This window comes from Macrotis lagotis, chromosome X (genome assembly GCF_037893015.1).
Source record: "Macrotis lagotis isolate mMagLag1 chromosome X, bilby.v1.9.chrom.fasta, whole genome shotgun sequence".
Classification (NCBI taxonomy): Eukaryota; Metazoa; Chordata; class Mammalia; order Peramelemorphia; family Peramelidae; genus Macrotis; species Macrotis lagotis.
Window position 1 is genome coordinate 697075096 of NC_133666.1, and position 21324 is coordinate 697096419.

The 21324-nt window shown below is 51.0% G+C and overlaps 1 protein-coding gene across 1 annotated transcript; it reads left to right on the top strand.

Annotated features, from left to right (window-relative positions):
* The first annotated feature begins 14921 nt into the window (after positions 1 to 14921).
* LOC141499617 (T-box-containing protein TBX6L-like) lies at positions 14922 to 19763 on the top strand. The gene is made up of 8 exons (XM_074202289.1): positions 14922 to 15040; positions 15652 to 15754; positions 16072 to 16236; positions 16531 to 16677; positions 17721 to 17791; positions 17976 to 18058; positions 18321 to 18501; positions 19445 to 19763. Exons 1-8 carry the CDS (start codon positions 14922 to 14924, stop codon positions 19761 to 19763), a joined length of 1188 nt encoding a protein of 395 aa, XP_074058390.1.
* Positions 19764 to 21324: the final 1561 nt, after the last annotated feature.

Here is a 21324-nt window from a genome sequence, read left to right on the forward strand (position 1 = left end):
CTAGGTCATTATTAAGTGTCTGAGACCAGATTTGAACTCAGGTCTTCCTGACTCCAGGGCCGGTGTTCTATCCACTGCACCACCTAGCTGCCCTTATCCTTCATTCTTGAAGAGGATGAAAGTGACATCACTATTTTAGATTCAACATGCAGGGTGTCCAACTGTGGTGATCAGACTGTTATGAGCCTGGGAGGTTCTATCACAGGCCAGACACAAATTGCTCAGATGAACATTTGGAGAGCAGATGTCTAAATTTGCACAGTTCACATTTCTTTTGAGATCCTTCGATTCTACTTTACTCATAGAGCATAGCACTCTGAGTGGGGGAAAACCATGAAAAAGAAAGAAAAAAACATGTTTTAAAAAATGAACATTGTCTTCTTTGTTCTGCATTCAGAGTCCATAATTTTTTCTCCAGCTGAAAATGGCATTATCCGTATCATGTCTCTCAGGTTTGTCCTCAATCACTGAACTGCCAAGAGAAGCCAAGTCCATCATAGTGGCAAGATTCCTATTTTACATCTGAAGAAATTGAGGCAGACAGAGGTTAAATGCTAGGAAGTAATCTAAAGCTGGATTTAAACCCAGACTTTCCTGTCTCCAGACTTAGAACTCTTTCCACTGTACAGAAAATTGAAAAGATGCAAGTAGAAGATGAAAGATCTGGGGTCCCTGCTCTAAGAAGATAGAAAAGAGAAGAGAAAATCTATCAGGGAATTGATAGCCAACCCAAGGGGGAAAATTAGACTTGTTTTGTTTTGCCTCAGGGTACAAAACTAGGAGCCATGGACAGGAGTTACAAATAGACAAGTTTAAGTTTGGGGCCAGGAAATACTCTGGTAATTAGAACTGTCCCAGTGTAGAAAGAGTTGTCCAAAAGAGGTAGCCATTTTCTCCTTGGCAGAGGTCTTTAGACAAAAGCCAGAGGACCATTGAGTAGGTATATTTAGAGATGATTCTTGTTCAGGGTTCAAGCCAGGAAGACACTGTGCTAGGTGTTGGGGATGGTTTCTACCTGGATTACAATTCTGTGAACTCTTCTCACCCTGAAAGTCTCTGACACTGATCTGGGCCCAGAACTGATGTGAAGAACATCAGATTGGGTTACCCTTAGAAAACTCCATGATGACTCCCATGAGTCCAGGCTGTGCCTTGTGGTCAAAATCTATCTGTTAAATACCCACATTCTCCCCATGACACACCATGACTGTGAACCACATTCTTTGAAAATTCAAAATGGCGGGTGGTCAAGATGGCAATGGAGATGCTCAAGTTGGTTGTGAATCTGTGACCAATGATGACCTACCTCAAAGGAACAATGAGATCAGTACGTGTAGCAAATAGTGCTGAAAGCTGACAGATGAAAGATGAATAACCACTGTGTTCTACTAATTCTCCAGTCAAAGGTCCCCATTAAATATATCCTCTAGCTGGGTGACACAGTGGAAAGAGTACTGGATCTGGAGCCAGGAAAACATGAATTCAAATCCAAGCCTCAGATGCTTCATAGTAGTGTGAATCTGAGCAAATCACTTAAGCTCAATTTGCCTCAGTTTCCTCAACTGCCAAATGGGAATAATAATAGTATCTATATTCCAAGTTTATTATGAAGATCAAACTAGATAAAGTTTGTAAAGTTCTTAGTACATACCTGGAACCACTTCACCTCCACCCCTTCATGACAACAGAAAGGAAAATGCCAAATGCCAAAAAGGATATAGAAAAATAGAGACATGAATGCATTGTTAAAGTTGTAAACTGATCCAACCCTTCTGGAGAGCAGTTGGCACGAAGCCCAAAGGACTATAAAACCACTCCTAGATCTAGATCCCAAAGAGGTCATAAAAAAGGGAAAAGGACTTACTTGTGCAAAAATACTTGTAGCACTCTTTTTATAGTAGCAAAGACTTGGAATTTGAGGGGATGTCCATCAATCGGGGAATGGCTGGGGTGGTGGTATATGATTGTGATAGAATACTATTGTGCTGAGTAGGATGATTTCAGAGAAACCAAACACTGATACAAAGTGAAGAGAACCAGGAAAATGTTGTATAAAGTAACAGGAATATTAGACAACTAACTGTGACTGCAATATAATGATCCAAGACAATCCCAAAGGACTAATGATGAAGCATACTAGCTGCCTCCAAAGAAAGAACTGATATTGTTCAAATACAGACTGAAGTATGCTATTTTTCACTTTCTTTCTTTTATTCATTTCTTTTGGATAAAGTGACTAATATGGAAATATTTTAAATGATTGCACTTGTATAGCCTTTATCTGATTATTTGCCATCTCAGGGAGGGGGCAGGGGAGGGAAGAACGGTTAGAGAAAATTGTTTTAACATGTAGTTGGGGGGGAATAAAATATATTAAAATTTTTAAGAAAAAACAATAAGAAATGATGACCGGGATATTCTCAGAAAACAACTGGAATGACTTATATGGACTAATGCAGTGAAGTGAGCAGAACCAAGAGAGAAAACACTGTATGCAGTAATAGCAACATTGTAACAAAGATCAACTGTGACTTAGTTACTCTGATAAACAGACAGCAGAGCAGTAAATAAGCATATAGACAGACTGGGAGATATAGACAGACAGACAGCTAGATAGATGAATGGATAGATAGACAGACAGACAGACAGACAGACAGATAGATAGATAGATAGATAGATAGATAGATAGATAGATAGATAGACAGAGACAGACAGACTGGCAGGCAGACAGACAGACAGACAAGATATAGACAGACATATAGACACAGACAGACAGATAAATGGATGGATGGATGGATGGATGGATGGATGGATGGATGGATGGATGAATGGATGGATAGATGGATGGACCTAAAGACAGACAGACCGATAGATGATTTTTATATAGATAGACAGGTAGCCAGAAGCACAGATAGATTATGTAGATACAAACATAAATACATAAACAGGTAGACAAATATGTTTGTGTGTGAGAGTGTATGAGTGTGGACAAGAATCCAAGTCAATTCCAAAGGACCCATGATGAAAAATGCTATTTACATCCTGAGAGAATTGATGAATCCTAAGGACAGATTAAAGTAGACTTTTGTCATTTTCTTTATATTTCTTTTTCTTTTTTTAATATTGCTCTGTGGGGGGAACATGTGGAAACAGATTTTACTTGACTTCATATGTACAATATGGGGAGGAGGGGCTTGTGAGAAGAGAATTTGGAACTGAAAATAAAAATAAAATAAAATAAAATATAATGCCTAGTACATAGTGTGTATTTAAGAAATGCTTGTGGATTCACTAACTAACCAACATGCTAGATTCCAGAGTTAGGACAACTCTCTAAGATCTTTTTAAAAATTAATGTTTTCATCGTGTCTGTTGTCTCTATCACAATCATTTCCTACCCTTATCCTCCAAAAATGAACTTGACATAAAAAACAATTAGACAAAAATGTCTACTAAAGAAACTGTATCTGACAATGTATTTAATATTCTGCCCTAGCAGTTCCCTACTTCCTCTACTCATTACCTCTCTGAGGAGAGTCATTTGATGTCCTTCTACATCAATTTCTTCATCTTCATCTTTTATTTTATTTTTTTTTTAGGTTTTTGCAAGGCAAATGGAATTAAGTGCCCAAGGCCACACAGCTAGGTAATTATCAAGTGTCTGAGGCTGGATTTGAACTCAGGTCCTCCTTACTCCAGGGCCAGTGCTCTATCCACCGAGCCACCTAGCCATCTCCATCTTCATCTTTTAAATGAGAATGATCATACCTGTAGGGCCTGTCATGAGAATAAAATAAGATGTAGGAGGTCGGTTGGAGAGAAGGGAGGGGAATAGTTCTGGTGAGTGTAGGTGGGGGAACTTCCCTGATGATCCCCTCCTTTAGATACCCAAACCTGTGCAAACTCTAAAGCCCAGGACTGATTCAGTTCAAATAGTCTGGGTTTTATATTCTAAGGTCCTTCCCAATTCAAACATTTAAGTTTTTATATTTTAAGGGTCATGTCTAGCTCTGGGATCCTGGGCTTCTTATTATAAGGCTCCATCTCTTTGACATGCTAAATTCTAAGGACCCCTCCCAGTTCTGACATTCCATAAATCTATGAAGATAACTAGAAAGCCATATAGCTAGATGTATAGATGGATGGATGAAAAGATAGCTAGATAGATAGATAAGATAGGTGGGTGGATGGATGATGGATAGATAGATATGTTATAAAAGGCTTGTGAATATTTAGTCCAGAATGATTAAAAAAAACTTTTTTAGATATCTTAATTTTAAAGACATCTTAATGGCACACCTCTCTCAAGGTGGGAGAGGGGTGAGGAATCCCAGAAATGGAAGGTCTTTCATGCATTTTGAAAGGCTTTGTTCCTGCCCCTTCTTGCCAATCATTGGCCCAGGTCACACTCTATTTGATACATTGGTCCTCATACATTTTCCCCACCCTGCTCATTATACAAATGAGTAAGAATAGCTACTTCCTGGAGCATAAGCAAAGGAGAAGGTTGAAGACCCTAGGTTAACTTAGAACTAGGTGGGGCAAGCTCAGCAGTTTTTGATCATCTGGTGGCTAAATCTTTTATCTTAACTCAGTACCTGTTCGTAGCAACAATATAGGCAGATCCCAGTCTTTGTAACTAACAATTCTCCTTTCACATTCATATTCCTCACAGATAGACAAACAGACAGACAGGTAAGTAGGTAGACAAACCAGCAGCTAGACAGACAGGTGAAAAAATAAATAGACAGACAGATAGATAAATAAGCATACAGCTAGGTAGATAGGTAGACAAACAGGTAGATAGACAGATGATAAAGAGAAAGAAAGATAGATATAGATAGAAAGATAGATGATAGATAAAAAATAGATGATAGATGATTGATAGATAAGCACACAAATAGACTGGTAGGTAGATAGGTAGACAGACAGATGATTGTTATGTAGATGGACAAACAGAAGCATAGATAGATATGTGGATACAAATAGACACAGACAAATATGTTTGTGTGTGTGTGTGTGTGTGTGTGTGTGAGAGAGAGAGAGAGAGAGAGAGAGAGTGTGTTGTGTGTGTGTGTGTGTGTGTGTGTGTGTAAGAAAGGTAATGTCACTAAGTACAATTTAAAACTAGAATAAATGTTTTTGCCCTCTCTGAAAGCCCAGGCAGCTTGGGCAGCCCTCAGAGAGGAGGGGACCTTGGGGAGAATTCTCCAACCATAAAAGACTTAAGAGCTGAAGGCCATAAACTTGTTAACACGTTGGTTCCAACAGCTAAAAGCCTGCCCAAAAGCTTAATCACTGTCTTCAGACACTTACCCCAAGCTCCTTTGGTTACCAAATGAGCCCGCTGGGAGTCAAACCTGGATGGGGAGGGGAAGGGGGGAGAGGAGGGGGAGAGAGGAGGATGGAAAGGGGGGACCATCCTGGAAAGAAAGAAAGAAGTGAAAATTCTGATGGGGCTGGCAAAGAATCCAAGGGCCAGTGGGAGATAGGGAGTCCCAGCTGAGAGCAGCCCCCCAACTCATGGGCCAGCTGCTTTGAAAGGACTCACAGAGAGGATGGAATCCAGCCCCACCCCCTCCGCTAATGGAGAATTGGGAGACCAAGGGATGGTGAGCCACTCTGGCATTTTGAAAGGCAGAGAGAAACCGATGCCCCAGAAGAGAGTCTTGAAGCCGGATTGAGAAGCCCTGGTTGAGGCTCCTGCACTGACCTGCTGGCTCTGCTGCTCCTGTCCACCTTTCACTCCTCTGCCAAAGAGCCCCCCCCCATTCCACTCTGAACTTTCCTAGAGACTCTCTCTGCCCTTCTGCCCCTCAGTAGAGCTCCTGGCCATGTTACATACGGTGAATAGAACACCAGGCCTGGAGTCAAGGAGACTCTCTTTCTGAGTTCAATTCTGACCTCAGATATTCCTAGCCAGGTGACTCTGGACAAGTCATTTTACCCTGTTTGCTTTAGTTGTTTCATCTGTCACATGAACTGGAGAAAGAAATGGCAAACCTCCCCAGTGTCTCAGCTAAGAAAACTCCAAATGGACTCCCCAAGAATTAGGCATGACTGAGAACAACTGAACAACAAAGTGCAGGTCACTGCTCAATAACCCCCATGACCTCCACAAAACCCTTTTTTGGCTTTTAAAGTCCTCCATAGCCCCTTCCTACCTTTGCTGTCTTCTTGACACCATCTACACTGGCCTCTTAGCTGTTCTCCACCTCAGCCAGCTCTCTGGGCCTTTGCTCTGGCTGCACCCCACTGGAGACTCTCTCCTTACAGTTTGAACTCCCTTAGGGTAGGGACCCAGTTTTTGCCTTTCTTGGTTTCCCTAGCAATTAGCACAATCTTGCATATAATAGGTACTTAGCCCTGGAATAGTTCCTCACTAGTGGTTCAGCCTAGGGTAAAAATCCCCTCCCCTCTCTGCCTCAGTCTCCCCCCTAAGTAAAGTGAGGTGGGGGTGGACTATGTCAAAGGGGGCTTCTACTCCTGACTTGCTGTGGGCTGAGACAGGCCTGGGACCCAGGTGTCCAGATTTCAAGTCTTTCCCACCCCCAAATCAGGTCCAGAGACTCTGTACCCAATAGAGGAGGTCAAAGAGCTAACTTGGAGGTGACGCCCACCAGGGCAGGGGAAGGGGGTAGAGAGGGAGTGGGGGGCCATCCAGGGTTTCTCAGTGGTCTGAGTTTTGAACTTGTGCCCCAGCCAAGTCCAGTCGAATAGAGGGAGCTGCTCTCACTCTATCTCACCGGCTGTCTCTCTGTCTCTGTCTCTGTGTGTCTCTCTCTCACCCTCCTGTCTCTCTGTCTCTTTGTGTCTCCATCTGTGTCTGTCTGTCTCTGTTTCCCTCATTCTCACTAGGCTTTTCTCTCTCCAACGTCCTGTCTGCTTTTCATCAGAGGAATGGGAGGTAGGCCTGGGGTCCTGATCTCGGGGAGGGACAGGTCGCTGAGGTTGGGCGGGATAAGGAGGGGCTCCCCGGGAAGGCTGTTTGCCTCCAGTCTCAGACCAGAGGAGGAGCAGCCAGAAAGATGGAGGGAGCTCAGGTCCAGGGTGGGGGTGAGGATCTGGACCTCAGTGGGTGGGGGGCAGCTTCAATCACCTTGCAGCCTCAGGTCTCCAGACTTCCCCCCTGCTCCTCCCCCTCCCTGGGAGCAGGAACCAGCACCTCTCCAGGGGAGCCCCAGGGGCCTGGGAAGGGGCCAATGAACCATTTCCTTTCAAATTTCACAGCCCATTGTGTGGCCCAGACAAGTTCTCCCCCAAGACAGCTCAGCTTAGTCAGGACCTCGGGGGGGTTCTGGATAATAGACCCTGGGCTCTGGGCAACGGGCACTGTCCAGAGAGAATTATCAGCACGGTCCAATGGAGGAAGAAGCCAAGATGATGCCGACCCATCTCTTGGAGAGGCAGCTAGGTGGCTCAGGGGCCAAAGTAATGATCCCAAGACTTACTGAGTGACCCTAGGCTGGTCGCTTCATCTCAATCGACTTGGGGGGGGCAACTCTCTTGTCTTTTGTTGTTTGTCATGGAAGAGGACCAATGACGTCACAAGGGAGATGGCTTGACTTGTATGTGAACTGAACTGGAACCTTCTGGGAGATGCTAGGAGGGCAGGAGGAGGCAGGGAGACCTTCCTAACTCTAACCCCTGATTGACCAAGGGCTGGAGACATCAACTGGATACCACAGGGGGATCCAATGAAGAGGAATCCTTTGCTTGGGGAGGCCTCCCCAGCGGTGGCTGCTTTGGTCTTGGGTCCCCATGACCACCCGCAGCTCTTCTCCTCAAGGACGGTGAAGCATTTAACACAGATCTCATTTGATGGCAGTATTATTCCGTGAGAAGCCTGAGGGCCTGGACCTGAGTCCCACAGCCAGGAGGTGACCTGTCTTCTTGGACTGGAAAAGATCTCCAATCCTCCTCACCACCATTTTTTTTACAGAGGAGGAAACTGAGGTCAGAGAGGGGATGGTACTTGCAAGGTTACCCTACTGGTGAGTGACAGTGTCTAAGATAGGCTTCAAAACCAAGTCCAACTCTTGGTCCTGAGAATGGAGGCAAGGAAGGGGCTGAAGAAAGGCAGCTATTGGGGATGAGTGAGAAAAGCTTTTTCAGTCAGCTCTGGGGGACATGGAGGTCCGACTCCCCAGTGTTCTGTGCTGAACCAGGTGAGGAGTGACCTCATCTGATGGGGGAGAGGTCCGACTCCCCAGTGTTCTGTGCTGAACTGGGTGAGAAGTGACCTCCCCTGACCAGGAGTCAGGAAATAGGAGCTGAGTTCTAATACTGATTCTCCTAATTTAGGTGAGGGTCACCTAAGAAATGGACAACTCCTTAATAACCTCTTTTGGGGGGGGGGGACAAGGCAATGGGGTTAAGTGGCTTGCCCAAGGCCAGCTAGGTCATTATTAAGTGTCTGAGACCATATTTGAACTCAGGTCCTCCTGACTCCAGGGCCGGTGCTCTATCCACTGTGCCACCTAGCTGCCCCAATAACCTCTTTCTATGATGCAATCCAGTCACTGTACCAAACTGGGGATTTATAGACAAAAATGAAACACCTCCTTCCCTCTAGAAGCTTCCACTCTAGTTGGGGGAGGAACCAGGGATGGCAATCAGTACCTAAGAATAGATTTTTTTAAACATAGGGTGCTTAATTAATGCTTCCTGGTGGCCTAGAAACATGGTGATGTTGGGAAAGAAGGCACTGGTTGTACTTCACGTAGCAAGTGGCATTGTAGCCAAGAAGAGGCAGAGAGGGGCAGCTAGGTGGTACAGTGGGTAGAGCACCGGCCCTGGAATCAGGAGGACCTGAGTTCAACTCTGGCCTCAGATACTTAATAATGACCTAGCTGTGTGGCCTTGGGCAAGTCACTTGACCCCATTGCCTTGCAAAAAAACCTAAAAGAAAAAGGAGGAGGAGGAGGAGGAAGAAGAGGCAGAGAGAAGGAGCTCCTGGCATCGGGGACAGCCTCTACAAAGGTTGGGAGATGGGAAATGGAAGGCTGTGTATGAAGAGTGGTAAGAAAGCCAGTTAGTTTAACTGGACTCTAGAGGAGGGGAATGTGATAAGGCTACAAAGGCAGGAGGAGGGCTGCTAGTGAGGGGCTTGAAAAGTTCTAGAACAGAGCTTCTATGGATCCTTGAGATAACAGGAAGCCACGAGTGGGTTAGCTTTCGGGAGAAATTAGACCATCCCCTCCCCCTTCTTCCTGGACTGAAGTCTAGCCCAGCAAACAAGGCCAAGTCCACCCCCTGCCCTCCCCTCCCTGGGTCTCCTTTCCCAGTCAGTCACCAATACCAACTGGATCTACCTCCCACATTAGATAGAAAGATTAAAAGGAAACCGTCCCCTGCCCCCAAGGTGCTTACAGTCCGAGGAAGGGACTATGAGGGATGGGGGCCGCTGCTCACCCAATGACTGGGCCTGAGGGTTGGGGTTTAGGCCCAGCACCCTTGGATATGGGAGGAGCCCCTAAGGGCTGGGGGTTGGGGAGATGCTAAACTCCCTGAGGGCAGGAGGCCAGATTAGCCTAGAGCTCTGAATACAATGGATGGTGGGGAAAAGAAAGAAGCAGTTGTTAAACTCTTATTTGTGCCTTACATCACTTAGAGCTCCAATGCGACTCAGTTTCCCCAACTGTTTAACTGGTGGGGGGAACCTTAGCCTGTTTGATTGGACAGACTTCTAAGGCTCTAACAGTTTGGACCAGAATCTCCCACAGGAGCCAGAAGGAACCCAGAGGCACCTGATCTGAGCAAGAAATCTTGCCAAGTTGAAGCCCTCTGGTGATGGGCGGCTCACTCCCTCCTCAGACAGACCTGCTCTTCTCAGGAGGCTTTTCCTATCTTTAAGCTTAAATCTGTTTCTTTGCAACTGCCCTTTGCAACCACCCTCACATTGATAAAGGACTAAGGTTGGCAAAACTCTTTTCGACTTATTTGCTCCTCACAACAATTTTGGGAGGTGGGGTTCCGATGTTCTCCATTTTACAGGACACTGAGGCACAGAGAAGTTAACTGACTTGCCCATAGTCACACAGCAAGTAAACGTCTAAGGTGGGATTTGAACTCAAGTCTTCCCGACCTCAGGTCCAGAGCTCACTCCCTTGAGCCACCTAGCAGCCTCCTACAGTTTTCTGGGTCTCTCTGGGCCTTTCTTCTTCAGGGCAATCCTAGAAGTAGAATTGGGAGGAGCCATAGAACTCAGTTCCCTCTTCCCATTTTGCGGATAAGGAAACTGAGGAACAGAGAAATTTAAGTGCCTTGCCAGTGATGGCACTGGCACTTAGTGTCTGAAGTGGGTTGAGGTTGGGTTGGGGTCCTGGCCTCGGGGCCTGGCTAGGCAGCTCCTCTCTCTGATCTGAGCTTCACAGGGCCGGGTCTGTCTCTCTCTCTCTCTCTCTCCTTTGGGCTCGGCCCTGGCCACAGTTGCCCGATGGCCTGAAGACAGTTCTGCAGCACCATCCTCCTGCACATCCTAGATCCTGGCTGTCACCCACGACACCCATGAACCATGAGACCTGGGAGCAGCTTTCTAGGGTTAGAGCTAGAATATCATATCTAAGTCTTTCATTTTACAGATGAGGAAACTGAGGCCTGGAGGGGGGGGCTGAGTCGGGATTCAAACTTGGTCCCTTTACTTTGCACCAAACTTCCTCCTGGCCAAGAGCTCTGACTCCTAAGCTTCCCACCTCTGGGTCCCAGCCCCAAAGGCCAAGCCTGCCAGCCTCAAGGGCCCCCTCCCCCAGTCACAGCTCTGCAGGGCCCAGACTCTGAGCAGCCCCAGGGGCCCCAGGCTCTGGACAGGTAATAGCCTCTGTCCATTTGCGAGGAAATGCTCATGAATCAGGAAAATGAGAAATCCAATGGCCCATCTGTGGCTCCCTGCCTGCCCTGACCATTAGCTTTGTTTCTGTCCTCCCCCTGCTGCCATTAATGGATTTGGAGCTGGGAAGATGGGGCCTTGGAAATGGGCTGCTGCACCATCCATAGGAAACCCTCTCCCCTTTGACGATGGGAGGGCTTAGGATGCTTCCTAAACCTCTCTTACCTCTTATCTGGGGAACCTAACGCCACCTTGGCCACTCCCTGGGCAACCTTGGGCAAATCACTTCCCTCCAGGCCTCAGTTTCCTTGTCTGTAAAATGAGTTGGATGGGCAACTTCTGAGTTCCCTAGAGCCAGGATCCCCCAATCCCATGAAATGGGACGGACTCTCCTAACTGGTGAAATCTGGGAGAGCTTCATGGAGGAGGTCCTGGATGCAGTGCAGGGGGTGGGAGCCATCTGGTGGGAACTGACCCAAGGCACCTGCCCTAGAGAACCATGGACTGGTAGGAGGTGGGGGAGGGAAGGGCCTCGGTTTACAGAGAAAGAAACGGGCCAATGACCTGCCCAAATTCATGGAAGTCCACAGCAGAGGTGGGACAAGGAGCCAGGCCCCCTGACCGCCATGAAGTTGCCGCTGTGGCATCCACTGCCAGTGCCACCCAGAAGCCAAGGTTCCTCCTCCCTCCCCATTCTCCCAAAACCAGGACAGGGCAGGGACAGGCCAAGAATGGACAACAGATCCCCATTGAAAGGGCTGCGTTGAGTTCCCCAGAAATTGGGGGCTGACCCCCAGATGTGCCCCTTAAACCCCTGTCCTGAGGGTTCCCCTATGCTATTATTGGGGTTCTCAAAGAGGACACATGGGGCGGGGTGGGAGGGGGGCACAGTCCAGAACACAGAAGTCAGGACTGGACAGGTCTCCCTGCATCCAGAGAGCTCAGGGTGGAAGAGCAGGGCTTCTCCACCAGGACTCCTGGGCTTCTGCAGGTGGGGTCTCCTAAAAGAAACCCCCTTGGGCTGTGCTGCTCCAAGGTCCCTTCCTCTCCCTCCCACCCAGCTGGACAAGGAAAGGCTTAACTACTTCCTGCATCGAAAGGGGAGCCCGACTAAAAGACCATTCCTTGGCTGATCTCTAAGAGCTTCTCCCAGTCCTGCCATCCCCTATTCTTAGGCCCCTCCCAGCTGGGGAAGTTCTGTGCTCACCCAATCAGACTAAAATCTCGGGGTCTCCCCTCCAGCAGGAATGGGTCTCTTCTCCATCCTTCCTCTGCCCCCCGGGGAATCCCTAACCCTAAATGACTCTGTCTGGGCCCGAATCCCATTGCCTAAAGGAGGACCCAGGTGAGGCCAAGGTCAGCCGGGGCAGAGGTGGTCCATTGACCACACACAGGCTTCTTTCTGCCCCACTTGGCTGGGGGACCTTAAACCGCCTCACTGTGCCTCAGTTTCTCCATTTGTAAAACGAGGCTCCTCTGGAGCTTCTGGGCTGGGCTGGCTTCCCCAGGCTGGGGCACTTCCCCAGCCCATTAGCAACCCAGTGCGAGCAGCTCCGGGAGGGGCCTCAGGACCTCGGGGCTTCCGGACCCTCCAAGCTTTGGCTTCCCCTGCAGCCTTTGTCCCTGGGGGACATCAAAGCCTTGGGGGCGGACCCAGGAGCCAGGCTCCTCCTCCCTCATTAGCCTCCTCACAGTTCACCTGGGCTGCCGCCTCCCCTGCACCTCCCCAGCTGCCCTCCAGCGGGGCGCAGAGGCTGCAGGAGCCCTCCCTCCCTGCCCGCCTGGCGCTCTCTGAAGAAGGACTCTTGTCGCCTTGGGCCCCAGGTGCCCCCCAGAAGCCCATGGAGGATGCGAGCTCTCCCTGGTAGGCCCCCCGGGGGTGGGGAGGAGGTCCCGGCTGAGGGGGACAGTGGCTATGGGGGAGATCAGAGACGAGGGCCCTGAAGATGGGGCACAGGCCTCGGGGGGGCAGGGGGGCAGGGAAATCAGCCCAGAGGGCTAGGCTGGTGCACGGCAGAGAGAGTGAAGGGGATGGGAAGCTCAGAGAGAATGGGGGGCAGGAGAGGGGTGTGTGGCGGGGGAGATGCATAAAGTTTCTGTGAAAGCCCGCATGGAAGGGGAGAGGGGTGTCCGGAGCCAGGGCTTGCAGGCAGGCTGCGAGAGGGGAAGGAAAGGTGGGAAGGGGTGCATGCGGACTTGGTACAGACTGGGGGGCTGGGTCGTGGGGGAAACGGGAGGGCCAGCTGGAAAACAGGAAAGGGCTTGGGAAGGAAGTCTCAGGGTGCCAGACAGTTGGGGGCAGCTCCAAGGTCTTGGGGAGCCTGGGGAAGAGGGCTTGTAAGAAGTGAGAAGCTCTGGGGGGATCCTGGGCTGGTCCTGGACTACTGGAAGGTGCCAGAGGGATGGGGGCAGCTCTAGAGAGGAGTTGGGGGCGCCTGGAGGGGCAGTGCTTCTGAGAAAAAATCAGGACCGGGGAGACCTTGAATGAGGCTCCAGGGGTGTCTGGGAGATGATCGGAAGGTGGGCACGGGGGGGGGATTCCAAAGGTCCTGGAGAGGGACCAGGGCTCACTGGGAGAGATTCTAAGGAGAATACTGAGACTGAAGAATCTCAGACTCGGAAAGAGAAATGCTAGCAGTGGTCATCCAGTGTCCTCCTAAAGCCCCCCAAGAGGGAGACCTTCCTTTCTCCCCCCCCAGAGTCCGGCAGCCCTTTGCTAGGAAACCCTTTTTGATAGCCAGCCTCAACTGACCTCACTCCGGCTGGCCACCCCCCACCACATGCTCTGGGGTCTTTTCTTCTGGATCCAAAGAGAACAATGAAACATAGGATCGCTGGGAGCTAGGAAGGTTCTTGGAGAAAGAAAAAGATCAGAGTGATCAGAGAGACCCGTGCTGGGATTCCGGGGTCCCCAGGAGGAGAGGGATCTTGTGGCTAAGCAGAATGAATGGGTACTTCGAGGGGAGGGATCACCGAGGAAGTAGGAAGTCATGGAGGGCAATCCCAAGGAAGCTCAGGGGTCTGAGTATGGGGAGAGGACCCAGGGGGCTCCAAGAATGGAAGAATCAGAAGGGAACTAGGGGCGCGTTGGGCTGGTAGAGATTCTGGGAGTCTTGGGATGAAGGATGCCCTCAATGGAGGGAAGGATGGGTTTGGATTTTGGGGCAGGGAAAGAGCTGTCGTCAGAATATTGAATTTCCTTGTTTGGAAGGACCTGTGAGGGATGGAGGCAGAGCAGAGAAGTGGGCTGGGGCCCTGGCTGGGCCCTCCCTAGGATGATGGGGCACTGTGTCTCTGAGCCAGAAGGATCTTAAAAGTGAGGACTGAGGAGGAAGAGTGGACACAGCCAACCCTCACTGGCTGTGTGGCCTTGGGCAAATCAATTCTGAACATCATAGGGAGCCACTGAGCTAACTGAGGGAGAGGAGTCAGATCTGTGCTTGAGGGAAATCTCTGACAAAGGATTGGAGTGGGGAGCAAAGGTCAGGAGGCCCTGACTCCCCCCATGTCCAGGGGTGTGGTGGCCTGATGGGGAGATTATGGCTCTCCCCCAAAACCTAATGGCTAGAACTATCCCAAAGGGAAATGAATGGGTAGTGTTGTAAGATAGTGAGATGCCCCCTCCCTAGAGGCCTGCAAGCAGAGACTGGATGATGGAGTAGGCAGGAGACTTCAGGCAGGGCAGCTAGGTGGTGCACTGGACTTGAAGTGTCAGGAGAACAGGAGTTCAAATCCAGTCTCAGACACTTGACTCTTACTAGTTGGGTGACCTTGGGAAAGTCACTTCACCCTGATTGCCTCATACCCAGGGCCATCTCTTGTCCTGTTTCATCTCTGGTCACTGGACCCAGATGGCTCTGGAGGAGAAAATGAGGTTGGGGACTTAGCACAGCCCACTCACCCCCTTCACTCAAATCCAAGTCATGTACTTGTCATGACATCACCTTCATAATGTCAGGGTCTTCTTTGAGAAAGAAGGATAAAACATTATTAGAATTCAGGTGTGACTTAGCCTCAAAGTCTGCACCCATGCTCCTCTGGAATTCTGCGATCTGAATCCTGCTATCTTCTCTGCTCCCTCCCCACACACACCATGGCCCCAAGGGGCACGGCAGACTCCCATGGTCCTATCTCCGCCACCTTGGAGGATCTGGAACTCTGGACCCAGTTCTGTCAGCTCGGCACAGAAATGGTCATCACCAAATCTGGCAGGTGAGGACCTCACAGACAAGGCTGGAGGGTGAGGCCAAAATTAAGGCCCCCAAATTGTCCTATGTCCCAAACTTTGGGTGGCTCGGGATGCTAGCAGCAGAGTCATCCACATTCCTGTACTCAATCCCCTCCTCACACTCAGAACTGAGATTGGGTTTGGGAATCGTTCTAGCCAGGCTCTGGGCTCTGTCTGAGGTTGGGGTAATCTGTAAATTGGGGGAAGGGGTAAGATATGGCCTTCCAGGAGTGAGTGACCCTCTAGATAACTAAATACAGATTCATGGAGCCATCACCCACTGGGGAGAGGATGAAAATGAGATGAGAAAAGAAGGATCTGGAAACATAACCATTCCTGGCCACTTCCTAGCAAGTGTGGCCTTGTCTGTGCCTCAGTTTCCTCCTCCATAAATAAATGAGGGTCCAAGGAGGGCATCCATAATGCCGCTGTGCTCTTGGGATGCCTCCCCTGTCCTGGTTGTTTCTTCAATGGCCTTTCCGAGGCCCAGCCGTCTCTGCAGGCTTTCTTGGAGGGATTCCCTGGGCCCAAGGAGGGAGGACTCCATGAAGACCCTGAACCTCAACCAGAGGATGACCATCTCTGTCCTCCATAGGCGGATGTTTCCTCAATGCAAGATCAGACTCTCCGGCCTGGTCCCTTATCTGAAGTATGTGGTCCTGGCAGATTTTATCCCCATGGACAACTTCAGATATAAGGTACTTGTTCATCCCTGCCCCGCCCCACCCCACAGGGTTCTTTGGGAGGGGTGAACTGGAACTCTTACATGAAGGTCATGTCCAGGAACCAGAACTAGGCTTAGGAGACCCGGATCCTCCTTCCCCTGAGCTTGTCCCAGCTCATTAGCTGTGGGACGGTGGGCAAAGTCTTCTGCTCCAGTCTGATTCCTCTTCGGGGGGTGGAGGGGGAGGAATGACTGAGATTTGCTCAAGCCTTTATCTGCTGTCTCCACCCCCCCCCATAAAGGGCAGGGACTCTTCCTGTCTGCTTTCACGTACCCTCCTTTATCCTGCAGTGGACCAAAGACCAGTGGGAGGTGGCAGGCAAGGCGGAGCCGCAGCTCCCCAGACGCTCCTACGTCCACCCGGACTCGCCGGCCTACGGCAGCCACTGGATGAAGGAGCTCGTGTCCTTCCACAAAATGAAACTGACCAACAACACCCTGGACCAGCACGGCCACGTGAGCTGGGCTCCCTCCTCCTTCCCCCACCTCTGCCTACACCTGGGCTCCCAGAACCCCCAGAACGGACAGACACAGCCTCCGATCACCCTCCAGCCCCAACCTCTCTCTAACCAAGAGTCCCCTCTGATGCATTCCCCGAGAAATCCTCTACCTTCTGTTTGAAGCCCTCACTCCCTACTCGGGCATCTGAGCTGTAACTGGAGTTCCTTGCCATCCCCACCCAGAGGGCCTGTCCCTGGAGGAGAGGCTCTAGTCCTTCCAGGCAGCCCCTGGGTCCTCTTGTCTCCCCAGATCATCCTCCACTCTATGCACCGCTACCAGCCCCGTTTCCTCGTGGTCCAAGCCGATGACCTCTTCAACGTCTGCTGGAGCAACTTCCAAGTCTTCAGCTTCCCCCAGACGGTCTTTATTTCTGTCACAGCCTATCAGAATGAGCAGGTAGCCAACCTTCCCTCCCTGCCCTTACAGAGTATGGGTGCCCACCAAGGCTCCTCAGCATAGGCCCCCGAGCTGGGGTTCTGGAGCAGCTGGGAGGGGAAGAGGGGAACAGTTTAGGATGATACCCAGGAACCTGAGGACCTAGAGACTCCTCCAGGAAAATAAATAAATAAGTGAATGAATAAATAAATAATATATGGGGAGGGAGACTCCTGTGGTTCTGCACGCCACCCCAGACCCCATCTCACCTCTGTGTCTGCCTTACTATTCATTATAAGCTTGAGTTTGCCTGTATTTGGCGTAGAGTAAATAAAATTTTTTCCATCCATTCATTCCCTTTGAACTTTCCTCATCTGTAAAATGAGCCAGAGAAGGAAATGACAAATCTCTCCAGTATCTCTGCCACGAAAACCCTAAATGGGTCCACAGAGTCAGACACAATGAAAGGACTCATGCCCATTCCAGATCTGACCAAGGTTTCCCCTCCCCCACCTGTCCCCTCTAAGTCTCTGCTTAGAGACTTCCAGGGAAAGAGGAGGGGAGCCCAAGTGGAATGAGGCCACCAGCCCTTCCCATGGTAGGCAGTCACCTTGTCCTGCTCCCCAGGTTTTTCTGAGCCTGGGGCCTGAGATAGGTCCCCCTGGGTCTTCCATGGACAGATCTCCAGGTGATCACCTCCTGCTTCTGTCAGACAAGCTTCACTTGGCAGCTGCCAGAGGGTATTCCTAAACTCTGGGGCTGGTCTTGTCTGTCGTTTACCTGTGCTCCTGAATCACCCTCTCCTGGCATTTTAGGGTTTGCTCCCTCCAACACCTTTCTAGACTGTGACTTGGTCGTTGGTCACTAGACACGGTCTCTGGTCAAACTGGCCCATTCATTGTCTTATCTAAGTGACGTTCTGGCCTCAGGGACTTTGCATGGGCTGGTCCAGTAGCCATGGAGTCCTTTTTAGGGCCTGAGGATCCTGACTGTGATGTTGGACCTGGTCAGGGTCAGCTTAGGGCCTGGAGCATCACGCCAAAATAGAGTTTTCCTTTTTATAGATCACCAAACTCAAAATCGACAACAATCCCTTTGCGAAAGGATTCCGGGAACAAGGGAAGAAACCAAGAAGGTAACGGGACCCTCTGGCGGGGAGGAGTGGTTGGTGAAGAGATAAGTCCCCCAGTACTGACCCCAAAGTCAGCCCCTATCTCTGCCCACACCGAAGGGGCAAGGAACCATCCCCCCTCTCTCTGCTCCTGTTCACTGCTTCCCATTAAAGGAGAATGACTGAGGAGGCCCCATCCCTTGTACAGGGCCCACAGACTCAGCCCAGCCCGGGGGCAGAAGAGGAAGAGGCTTGGGGAGCTGGCTTCCAGCCCCGAGTTGGAGAAATCTGGTAAGAGGAGGAAGGAGGCAGTCTGGGAGGAGGGGAGTGATAAGGGAAGAGAGTCTGAGCTGTCCCTGGAAAAGGGGGGCTTCAGGAGACTTGGGGTGGGTTCATGCAGGCAGGAAAGAGGAGGGACAGAGGTAGGAAACTGAGGCAACAAACGAATTCCCATGGGGACCTGTCCCAAAGGGGCTGGCCCTGCTGCTTGAGGGCCACCCTGGGCTGATAGGTTCTGAGGTGGTCTCCCTTCTTCCATGTTTCCTCTGGGTAGGTCTGACCAAGGATGAGCCTTTGGAGGTCCGGGCCAATCCCAACCCTGGGCCAGGCAGCCACAGGTATTCCCCCTTCTGGGGGCCCATGGGGCTCTCCAGGGCCTCAGCACCAGGAGACCAGAGACAGGAGCCACCAAGAGAACCAGCAAGGCCCCCCTCAGGGCCTTACCCTGCATACAGGTGAGCTGTCACTCTGCCAGGCTTGCCCTGTTCCCTTCCTCGGGCCTTGGCTGGACTCCATAGTGCCATAGGAGCCTGAGAGTGGGCCTGGAGCCTGGGAGAGCTGGACAGAACAGAGGTGCAGGGGGTTCTTGAGATGACCAGCAAGGTCAGGGCTTCTTCCTTCCAGAAGCTTCCAGTCTCAGACTTGTCTGAGGGAGGGGGTGAGCAGGGGTCCAGAACCCAGAAGGTCTCTCAGGAGGGTCTCAAAGGTCTCCCTTAGTTCTCTCAAAGCAGATTTCTCCCATGATGTTAGGGCTTACAAGCCTTTAAAAAACATTTTTAAGGATATTGTTTCTGTTTTACCTAGATTTCTGAATATCTCCCATCTTCCCCCACCCCCAAAAGAGGGCTTCTAACAAGGACCAAAACTCAAAACTTAGCCAAACCAGTCAACCCATCCGCTGAGCCCATGAGTCCACGAATGTAGTGTTCCACACCCCTGGTCCACCACCTCTGTGGAGAAGGGCTCTTCTGGACCCTTCTCCAGGCTGGGCTTCTTGGTCCCTTCAGTAAGACAGTGTGTACGTCACACTAGTGAAGCCTGGGAAGGTCAGCTCCCGGGAGAAGAGATAGACAGTAGAGGGTCAGCTTGGCTGTCTCATTGTCTAGAGAAGCTGGACTGTCTTCTGGGGAGTGGGGAGGGTACCCCACTTTTATGGTCATCTGGTACAACCGAGGCTCAGAAAAAGGAAGATGACTTATCCAAGGTCTCCCCACAGTGGGCACTTCCTCCTCCACACCACAGTATTTCACTCGTGGTCCCTCTTGGGGGGAGAAGACTGAGGTGCTAGTCAGGAGCCCAGCCCAACTCACTGCCTTCATCTGAGGATGCAGAGGGTCCCTCCCAGTCTTCAGACCTGGGGCTTCTGCACTCTCAGATGTCCCCTCTGTTCCCCTCCAGGCTCCAGGACTGTGGTCCCAGCATGTGGGAGGCTGTTCCCACCAGTGATCGGAAGCCCAGGCCTGGGGTTCCAGGTGCTGTGTTCCCTAGTACCGAGTCAGAGGTCAGACAGCTGCCCGGGGGTTGTGCTCCCCCAGACAAGGCTGGCCCACCTGGTCCCCTGTACCCTCCCTACAGCCCGGAGGCTGGGGCAGGCCAGTGGCTAGTCCCAGCCCCTGCTCATGGACAGCCCCGGCCTTTCCCTTCTCTGGATGGTGCTGCCCATGGGGGTTCCTCAGACTGGGGTCAGTGCCCTCTCTTCTCCTATGCTTGCTGGTGAGAACCAGACTGTCCTCCCCCTTCCGCCTCCCCCCCCAGGGACTCAGGCCTGGAAGGAAGAAGGCTAGTCTGATAGCTGCTTCCCTCCCAGTAGCCCTGGTGCCTCAAAGGGGAAACTGAGGCAGAGACTGGACAGAGGCCACGGCTGGCCTGAAGGAGGCCTCCCACAGGTCGTGGGATCCTGGGCCTGGAGACAGTCCACTAGGGTCACACTAGGAATTCCAAAGAAGGGTCATCCCCACACCCGCCTGTCGGTGTCCTACCAAACCCCCCCCTCTTTTCCGGTTCTGCCCTGGCTTCCTCCCTGGCTTCATCTCTCCCTTCTCTTCCTCCTTCTTCCCTTTGCATCTCTCCCTTCCTTCCTGTCTTCCTTCTTTTCTCCCTTTTCCTCCTCACCCCCTTAGAGGAGGCTCCTTCAGATCTCCAACACTCTCTGAGGGGAAGGGTCTTAGCCTGGGGGGGGGGGGAGAATCCACTATCCACCCATTACTGCCTCTAAACTATCACCAGATGATCGGATCCCCCTCCTTCCTCTGCACCCTGCTTTGTCTATAGCTAATGATGATGATAATAAAACAAGTTATGTGCTACCCTAGTGAGTGGGCGCTCTTGGCAGGGACCCCTGGAGGCCCCCCCAGCTTTTGGAAGTTGACAGGGTGGAGGTGCAGAAATAGGACTATTGAGACCCCAGAGGGAAGATTACTGGGCCTTCTCTCATCCAGTCCTGCCCTTGAGGGCAAAGGGGTGCCTATATCTTTGTGTTGATATATGGAGAAGAGACCTTGGGGAGACCCAGTTCCACTGGGAGACTCCAGAGCCTTGCCGCTGACCTTAGGAGGGAAGTCAAACATAGAACTGGATTGCACCCCACCCTTGGAATACCCCCAAATTAGTCCTCTCCAAACCCTCTTGTGCTGGGTAAAAGATTCTGGGGAGGGGGCAGCTAGGTGGTGCGGTGGATGCATCACCAGCCCTGGAGTCAGGAGGACCTGAGTTCAAATGTGAGCTCAGGTACTGAATACTTACCTAGTTGTGTGACCTTGGGCAAGTCATTTGACCCCCCTGCCTTGTAGAAACCAAAAACAAAAAGGGGGGTGGCATGGAGGAGTTGCTGGGGGTTGCTGCTTTCCATTCGAAGTGACTTGGGAAGCAATGGGCTCTCAGAGTAGCTGGCCCTGCTCTGTCAGTCAAGCATCAATCAGCCAACATTAAACTGCTGTTCCGGGTCAGAAACGAGGCATAAGCTGCCTGAAGAAGATTCCGAGAAAGGCAGGGAACCAGGCCTTACCTCAAGGAAGGAGGCCGTGGGGGGATCAGGAGCTTGGGCTTCCGAACACAAGCATGGCGCCCTCTCTGGGCCACTTGGTGGTGGTGCAGCACCAGATAGACTTGAAAGCTGCCTCCAGCCACACATTCTAGCTGAGAGCCCCTGGGCAAGTCTCTGTGGCTTGGTCAGCCTCAACTTTCTCCTCTGATAAATAGGGATGGGCTGCCTCCGAGGGCTGTTGGGAGGACCGAACAGCTCCAGAGAAGTATTAGGGACCTATTGCTTTCTGGCCACC